Raw genomic sequence first — 9,236 nt, 5'->3', positions numbered from 1 at the left:
TGTTAATATAAAGTCCACAGTCCAACTCATAAGATACTATAGACGTTTTATTATGTAATACTCTCATTAGCCTACCACACATAATTTAGTGATGAGAACATCATTTCCCACAAGTCCCTGGTAAAAGTCATCTTGCTTTAGCTGCTGAATGGACGCTACAGCCCAATAATTTGTGGGTCCTCCCTCATCTCAGCCAATAGAGACTCTGTTGCTATCACCGCTTATATTTTTAGCAAATTGTTCAGCACCGTAAGGAACTACAAATATCCCTCCGCCAATTAAACTAGAGCCCGCTAGGTAAACTTGGATTTTATATGAGGAAAAAACGTCCGCATTTTGTGTGTTTTTAATCGACATCTTGTCTAGAATGTGAGGAGTTAATTTTTCTTTTTGTTTTTAAATCAGTCCACCGGTTAATATTAAAATAGATATGGTCTGTAGGGGTGGCTTTAATGATTTTCTGACAGGAGAACAGCTGCATACATACTGTTATATGGAAAACATCACAATGAAGCAGCAGCTACTATAATATGAAGAAAGTAGTTCCTGTCGTCACGGGTGTGTGGGCGACTCACACTGTATAAATACGCCGGGTTGTCAAAGAAGTAAAGTTTCTCTGGATCCTCCATGCAAACTGTCAGCTGAGGACAAACTGGGAAAGCCTTCGGCCTTCTGAGTACTGAGGCAGCACTTTAAAAAAAAAAAAAAAATCAACAATACTAAGGTGAAAAATATCCACTGCTCAGCATCAGAACCAGCGACTCGACAGATCCGCCTTGACATCCGAGACAACACAAGGGAATTAAAACAGAAACGCAGGAGCACAAGTCAAGCTAGGGCATCAGTAACGATAGGTGAGTGATTAAATGTCAGTCGGTGCATGCATGAAATAGGCTCTTTTTATTTAAATCTCCTTTTATAGGCGTTCATTTTTCAACCGCATGCTGCTGTGTTTTGGTGTTTGTCTTTCCAGAAGCTTTGTCTATCCATCAAAATGCGCTGACCATAATGAATGACTGTACTGGTTTGGCCATTTAACATAAACACCCAGCTTTTGTTTTCGTCTCAGCCCGTTATGAATATTAGCTGAAGTGACCCTCTCAAAGCCTGTTCAGCTGTCATGTTTATTTTCGTTTTTATTGGTTGTTTGACGGGGTTGTTTATGCTGAGGAGGGACTCTCTTGTTCATTGCTCGGTGCAGATACTCCGCCGATAGGCTCTTCACCACTTAATTAGCCTTATAATTAAATTTACGGCGACAATTTGGCATGGAGGGATTTCACTTGCATGTCAGCTAAACCAGTGTCCTTTCTGCTCCAGTGCCTTTTGACTGACATATGGCAGTAATCCCAGGTAGCTCCTGCTCCCTCATTATCTGAGCTTCTCACCACACAAACCTGGCTGATATTTCTCCAACCTCGCGCTCCTCTTGCACATTTACCTCCATAATTTGGCATGTGGTAGATGTGCAATATATTCCCAATTCAAAGACGTCTAAATATCCATCTGTTTAAAGTTAAATCGGGAGAAAACTGAATTCAACAAGACAAAAGAAAAACCCCAATAACATTCATTTCCTATTGTATTGAGGTTTTATGTGTGTGGTGACCACTTAGTTCAGGCAGGCCTCTTTTTTTATATGTAACCCTCGGTTATTATATTTCTAAAGGGGCTTTTGGTTTCATGTATCTGTTGTAGCGTGTGCTTTTTTTGTAAGATCACTGTAGATGTGGTGCTTAATGGATAAAACCTGACATGTAGTGGATGCTATGCAGCACACAGTGCCACACATTTGCAGCTCTGATAATGAGTCCATGTAAACAAAAATAGCACTATAGATCCTGCTTTTGCTCTGACCCGCAAAACAACAGGCCTGTAAAGATGAATCCAGCTCCTTCAAGCCGTGTAACAAAACTGCAGGTGAAGAATACACGGTGAGGGGATTTATGCACATGAAATATTTGGATTTTTTAAAATTGAAATTGCAAGCTGTTGTTTATGATTTAGACCATTTATTGCACTCCTGAAGCAACAAATCTGCACATATCAACTGAGCTATTCCTCTGTCATTGAATGACATTGGATCTTGTGTATTTTACTGTTTCCTTTTTTATAATGAGAGGTACGAAATGCAGTAGAAGCTGTAGGTAGCTTAGCTGTGTGTGCACTCATGTTTTTAGTGATGATGGCTGTTGCAGGTGATAGACTGATTGGATTCTCCAGTGCTCATAGATGCTTTTCTACAGTCACTTTAACTCAGGTGTTGGAGAGGAATTTGCTCCATAGATGATGCAAAATGTGACCCTATTTATAGCCCATTCTAACCAACCCCCATCTTATCCTTCAATGTCACCTTTTTTCATGCGATAGGGGAAATGTAAAGATAGGGGAAATGTAAATCTCAACTTGAACCGTCACTCTGCATCCAGCCTGTGCAGCGTCATCTGTAATAACATTAGAATTGTCTTTAGTCGGAGGCATCTTTCTAATCTTAGCTGCCGAATCTCCATCTGGCAGGGTAGTGAATGTGAGTGAATTGTTTGTGTGCGTGTGTATGGGGGGAGGGGATCAGGCGCACTGCATGGTGGGAAATGGTGTTCTGTGAAGTCGACTAACTGTCCTGCCATTTTACACTTCTTCCTATGAGTCTTGTGGTGTTTATTTTTCTTTCTTTTTTTTTTCTTTCTGCATGTAATCTTTCACTCAGTTTGACTCTGCATGGTGATGAATGGTGTGTGACTGTGTTAAAGCATTAAGCAGGAGGCACTCCATGGGCTCGGATTCAGATTATAAAGGATTTATGAAGCCTGCAACACAGCATCTGTTACATCCATCAGCACACCATGCAGTTGATAAAACCAAAATCTAAAAGATAAAACATGTATAATTGCTGTGTGTTGCTGAATAAGAATAGTGTTTGTGTAAAACGTTTGTTCACCTCTTAACAAACCATAAAGTATTCGCACATCTAAGAAATATACTGTATTTTTGCCGTACTGTATTATTTTATTTATATAGATAGATAGATAGATAGATAGATAGATAGATAGATAGATTCCGAAAGGCATTATGGTGGGCTTTTCACACTGTTCCCCCACGCTCTTTAAATCTAATGTTCAGGCCTTTTTAAAGTCGTTTCACAACAAATTAGTCAAGTGTCAGGTTTCTTATTTGAATCAATGTTTGCCCTGCAGGTCAGTAGAGAAATGTCTCATTCCATATCATATTAAGCCGTGACACTTCACTGACCTCATACCTGCAGACGTGTATATTTCTTGCTTTCATTAGAGCCGTGATCTATAGAGAGGCTGGAGTGTGCCACTTAAATAATTATATAAATCAATTAAGTGTTCACTTAACTGATTTTGTTAGTTTTGTTAGTTTATTGTGAACAAAAGTGCTGGAATTAGAAGCATGCCTTTACTGTGATGCAATTTGTGTATTTGTTGTTTTTTTTTTTGTACTTTTTGGAAACATAGTGATTGTTCAAAGAACTTGCAGGTTAACAATAATATGCACATTTCAGTATACTTTAGTGCTGTTGGTGTTCAGACAAAAACAAACATGTAAATAATAATGTATGTATTAAATGTGTGAAATAATGAGTTACAATTAATCACTGAAAATGTCCGTTTATTCTGGTGGCACTCTCCAACCCTCGTACAACTAAGGTTTTCTATGTCGAAAATGTATGATTAACTGTCTACAGCTTGTGTGTGTCCCCCTCCCCTTTTTCCTTTTGATCGATCTCCCCTCAAATCTGGTTCTTGGCAGGTAAAATGACAGCTTTCTTCTGTTTTCTTCTTCACAGCTGGGCCCTGAAAACATTGTTGCATATTTGTGACGACAAAAAGCAGCCTGCAACCTGCTGCCCCCGCCTTTGAGGTGCCTTTACCATGGTGACACTAAAAGACTCATACACTTTACAATAAGCCAGAGGAAAAACTCCTTGTTACAGTTGCATCACCCCACTTTCAGCATCATCTTGATCACTTTGCTCCCACGACGGCGCTAACCTGGTGTAACCATGCATCTAGAAGTTAAGGTTGCCCTCAACTTCATCGTGTCCTACCTGTACAACAAGCTGCCTCGGCGTCGAGCTGACCTGTTTGGCGAGGAGCTGGAGAGGATACTGATGTCTCGTTTCGAGGGGCACTGGTACCCTGAAGCCCCTCTCAGGGGTTCTGCCTTCCGCTGCATTCACCTGGGAGCACCGAGGGACCCCGTGGTGGAGTTGGCCGCCAAGAGAAGCGGACTGGACACGGAGGAAGTGCGTGCAAATGTTCCTGCAGAGCTCAGTGTGTGGATTGACCCTTATGAGGTATCCTACCAGATTGGAGAGAAGGGGGCAGTGAAGGTTCTCTACCTGGAGGACCCTCCAGGCCTCGGGTGTGACAGTGAGAGGGCTGAGGGGGTGATCAGAGAGGGTAAAGGAGATGCAGAGGCGGAGGAGGCAAAGAGTCTGGGCTTCAACCCAGACGCTCAGGTGTTTGTGCCAATTGGAAGCCAGGCGTCTCCTGCCCTCATGCCATCGCTCTCTAGCTCTCCCACACCTCTGTCTGCCCAGTCCTGCCCCGGGCTCTTCAGCTACCCCAGCTCCAGCACGCCCACCGAGCCTGCTGCTCACTCCTCCAACACCTCTACCCCTTCTCCTCCCAGCGGCGGGCTGCCCTACCTCTCCACTCAGCAGCCGCCTTCCGCTCTTCCCACTGTCCGTCCTCAGCCCATCACCTTCACCACCGCCAGCTTCGCCGCCACTAAATTCGGCTCGACCAAAATGAAGAAGTGCAGTGGGGCCGGGTCGGCAGCTAGCTCTGCAGTCGTTATACCGCCTGCCCAGAGGATGCTCTCCCGCTCTCCAACCACCATCTCGGCACCAGAGCTGCTCAAGCACAAGCCCCTGTCTCTCTCCTTGCACTCCCTCGGAGGCCCCATCGCCAGCCAGCTCTCTCCCAACGCCAAAGAGTTTGTCTACCCAGGATCCCCAGGCCCCCTTTACTTCGATGCTGACACCCAGCCCTTGCAGCCTCATGCCAGCCCATTCCAACCCCCCCACACTGTTAACACCCATCCGTCCTTTGACCCCTTCTCCAGCCCTCCTCCTGCCCAGAGTGTGGGCATCATTGGCAGCAACGGAGGAATCTCCTACATGGAGAAGCCGCCGTTCGTTGAGGGATTAGGAAGCTACAACCTGCAATATCCTAGCCAGTCCTTCCAGCCTGTTGTGCTGGCCAACTAAGCCTTCATTTGTAATGATGAGAATTGTTGTAGGAGGAGGTGGGTGTAGGACAATGATGCTCCAGATATTTTCAGTTTTTCTAACAAATTGTTCGAATACTAATACAAGTTAGGAATTAGTTTTACTACAAAGATTTAAAATACCACGTTCACTTAATAGTTAATATGATTTGTTTCATTCCTCCATAACCCTGACCCTACCCTGCCCTTTTGTCCATTGCTGTTACTCATAACGTTCTGTGTGTTGTCTTTGATGACAGGAGTGGGTGGGGGGACAAGTTCCTTTCTACCTTGAGTCTCCTACCTTGTTGCCAATCTCTTTGTTTATTATTTTGCATTGAATGTTAATGTGAGGGACTTTTTTTTTTTGTTTTTTTTTTTTTTTTTTTCTTGACTTGTAGTTTAATGGACCCGGCTCTAGTATAGCTCTGTTTTGCACTGCACTGTCATGCTGTGAAAAAGGACCTCGCCAAGTCCTGCAGGGAACGACGGCTGTGGAAAGCTCAGCACTTTGCTCTGCAATCTGCTCTGCCCTACTTGCCACAAATACAGAGAGGGGGGCTCTGCTGTCTCTGTGTGTAGTGCTGTTTTTGTTGTGGCTCAGCGTGATCGAGAGACTCATTGTTTGTACGGTGGGCCTGTTACCCTTGAAACGCACTCGTGCGCAGGCACAATTCGACGCTCTTGTCACCGTGTGTGTGTATATATATTAATATTATATTGGAAGCAGTTTATTGTCAGCTGGAATGTGTACATGATGTGGGTTTAAATGAAGTGAGAGCAGTGGAGGGAGCAGAAAAGGAGCATCGGAGTGTTAAGGGAGTGATGTAGTAGAATGTACATTGTACCTGTCGGGGAACTGCAGCTGGGAAGGTCGGGGAAACCTTGGTGAAAAGCAAATCAGTCTTTGCATTTTAAAGACAATAACCATGTGCTGATACCTCAATTATACACACACATAGGGATGCAAGTTATGGTTTCATACATGTATTCAAATGGACAGACATGCACACATATGCAGAAATGTGTACATACATTCAATTCCAGTCAGCAGTGTGTGTGAAGGTGAACAGGCGGAGAAGAAGGAAAGGGGAAGCAGCAGCTAAGCAGTAGGGATTGTGATAAATGGCTTAGCATGACTTTGACTATGAAGGAGAGGTTTTTCTCTGCATAGAGGGAGGGGGGGGGGAGCAGCTAGAGGGTTCTGTTGCCTCCGTGGCGTCCAGGCTGTATTGGCTTAGAGAACGACACTTTAAAACCCAACACACGTTTCGGGTGAGCTTAAATGGTATTGGAGCCAAAGGCTCACACTATTCTCTCCTCTTCTTGAAATTCTTCAGTGATCTCTGCTCCTCTGGCTGTTAACAAAGGAGAAAAAACAGAATATACATACAATTCAAGTTGCTCTGTATCTTTTCCCAGTTGCAGTGGTGCTGACAAAGATGACTTTTTTTCATTGGTGTGTGGCTTTTGTCGCTTTTATTGGATAGCTTGTCAGATCTCTGGAAGTCTGCTGTTTCTAGCTATGGTTTGTTTACCAGCCGGATCCATGTGACTGTTTAGTCACTACAGGGACGAGTAACCCCCAGATGTCCATTTAAGCTGTCCAGCACTTTATTACTGGGCTCTTGATGCTGTGTGTTGCCCACAGACATGAGCACTAAACTATTCCTTTGCCCTGTGTTTGGTAATGGCACATTTTATTCAGCTGTCGTGAAATGCTTTAGAGATTCAAACAGGAGTTTAATTTATATTCAAATGCATCACGCTGGTGAGGAGATGCTGTCTGTCTTGTCTGTTTTATTTTAATGTTTTCTTGTACCATAAATGTTTTTGTACAAGATGACCCTTGACTTGTGCTCACGCTGGTTTTGCAATGTGACAGCTTGTCATATGCATGCGAGTTAAATTTTTATTTTTTTTTCCAAGGGGGAATGGGTGGGGAGGGACACAGCTCTGTAAATGTTAAAAGTATGAGGGAAAGATTTATAATTTTTGTTTTTGTAATTTATTTCCAATATTTCTATATTTTTGTTTTTGCAAATGATCACTTACATTTGTATGAGTAAGATATGACAAGTCCAGGAAATATGTATATAAAAAGTTCTTATGTTCAGATTCTTTGTTTAGTTTCTTACATGCTGAGGTTATTTTTTCAGAAAATAACATGAATATATGCAAACTGAGACAAAAATAAAGATGTACAGAATAAAGTATTGAATGTGTATTGTACCTTGTACAGCATTTGTCTAATAAGACGGGTAAATGTATTCATTCTTCAAGTTGGATTTGGAGTTTAAGATGTGAATGTTTACAGTGGGTTTGTGTAGGAAAAGATGGCTGATTATCACTTTACCTGTGCTCCCAGGGCAGTCTGACAACATTACTCCCCATAGGCAGTACATTTAAACCAAAAAGCTCCACATTTCATTTTCTCTTTGAGTGCAATGACATCTTCCCTTTTTATGTCAACCCACCTATTTTTTTTTTTTTTTTTCCCCTGTAAAATTTTCCGTCACTGACCCCCTTTTTTTTTTTTTTTTTTTTTTTTATCAATTGCACATCAACTCTTCTCACTAACACTCCTGTTTTCACCTGTATGCTACTACAGTACCTAAACCAGTTATATTGTGAGTTATATGAACAAAATTTCTTTAAACCTTCTTCATGTTATATTTCCCATCAGATTTAACTTTTTCTCACCCTCCCCCCAGTGTGGTTATCTTCTCCCCATCAGCCTGATCCTCTGGTCCTGATACTATAGCCATATCCCAGACTGTCTTTGCTTACGCAGATGCTCACCCTTCTCCAGTGCAATGTAATGCCATAATTTAAATTACCCTGAAGGATTCAAGGGGTTACTACCTCTCTGCAAATTAAAAATCCAATATATCTCCTCAATAGGAAAACAGTGTTACGGCAGGTTTGGACGGTTGAAGGAAATTATGTGCTGTGAATGTGAATCTGATCTGTTGTTCGTCAACCCTGGTTGAGATGGCCTGCAGAAAATATATGGGGGGGGGGACTGCTTATTATATTTTGTGTTTAAAAGTCTTGGAGAGATTTTTAGTCACATGCATGTCCAACATGTTGAAGTGACTTTTTTTTTTTTTTTTTTTTTATAAATTTCCACATTTGTCAGATTATTCAGTGCAAACGAGGTGTGTTAATTTTCCTCTGCATACAAATCGGGCTCTTGAGGTGAGAGATCTTCAGATGTGAATAATTATTGTAAAAGCTGGTTTGCCCTCACATCTTTAAGCGTGAATGCTGGTTTGTGCTTTACACTTGAGAAGAACAGATTAGATAGTGTTTTAAACACACCACAAATCAACTCTAAACGCAGGCTCTTCTACAATCAGGGTTGAACTTTAATGAAGAGGAAAAACAAGAATTTTGTATTCTGATGTCCTTTGCTTATATCGATGTGTGCGTTTTATTTGCACTTTGGAATATTTCATTGTCATAAAAGAAGTTTATTTTCTATGTCAAATTTAACATTTAAGAGTAAAATAGATATAATTAAAAGTTCAGATGATGTTTAAATATAGTGCTTTCTTTCTTGCCTGTATTTTATTATTTTTCCTATTTTGTATCTGATCTGCACACCCTGTAGATGTGTAATGAATCTTTCACTACTGAAATGCAATGACCTGTTTTCTGTGCTGCCCCTCGGGAATGGGGAGTTACTACTGCAGTTTCTTATTGTATCAAATTCTTTTTTAAGTTTGTAATAAAAAAACAGATTGGCAAAAAATAAGCATGGAAAATAAGCTGATTGTGTCGTCCTCATTGTTTATAGGTACACAAGAGCTATGAAACATTACGCAGCTAAATGGGGGGGGGGGAAATAATGCAGACATGCAGCATGACATGAATCTTCCGCTTGGTCATAGACAAATCCAGCGCTCACCTCTTAGTGTCTGTGTGTGGCAGCTAATGTTGAACATATTGCAGATCAAAGATTATGAAAAGTAGATCCCAGTGTTCCTGTGAAA

General features: G+C 41.8%; 1 protein-coding gene across 1 annotated transcript; it reads left to right on the top strand.

The window, feature by feature from the left end:
* The first annotated feature begins 571 nt into the window (after nt 1-571).
* LOC122869480 (protein Tob2) lies at nt 572-8,998 on the top strand. Its single transcript, XM_044182546.1, has 2 exons — nt 572-854; nt 3,812-8,998. Exon 2 carries the CDS (start codon nt 4,028-4,030, stop codon nt 5,237-5,239), a length of 1,212 nt encoding a protein of 403 aa, XP_044038481.1. The 5' UTR covers nt 572-854; nt 3,812-4,027; the 3' UTR covers nt 5,240-8,998.
* The last annotated feature ends 238 nt before the right edge of the window (nt 8,999-9,236 follow it).

Source organism: Siniperca chuatsi, linkage group LG21 (assembly GCF_020085105.1).
Source record: "Siniperca chuatsi isolate FFG_IHB_CAS linkage group LG21, ASM2008510v1, whole genome shotgun sequence".
In the NCBI taxonomy this organism is placed as follows: domain Eukaryota; kingdom Metazoa; phylum Chordata; class Actinopteri; order Centrarchiformes; family Sinipercidae; genus Siniperca; species Siniperca chuatsi.
The sequence above is the reverse complement of the archived record's forward strand: the minus strand, read 5'-3'. Positions and strand labels throughout refer to the sequence as shown.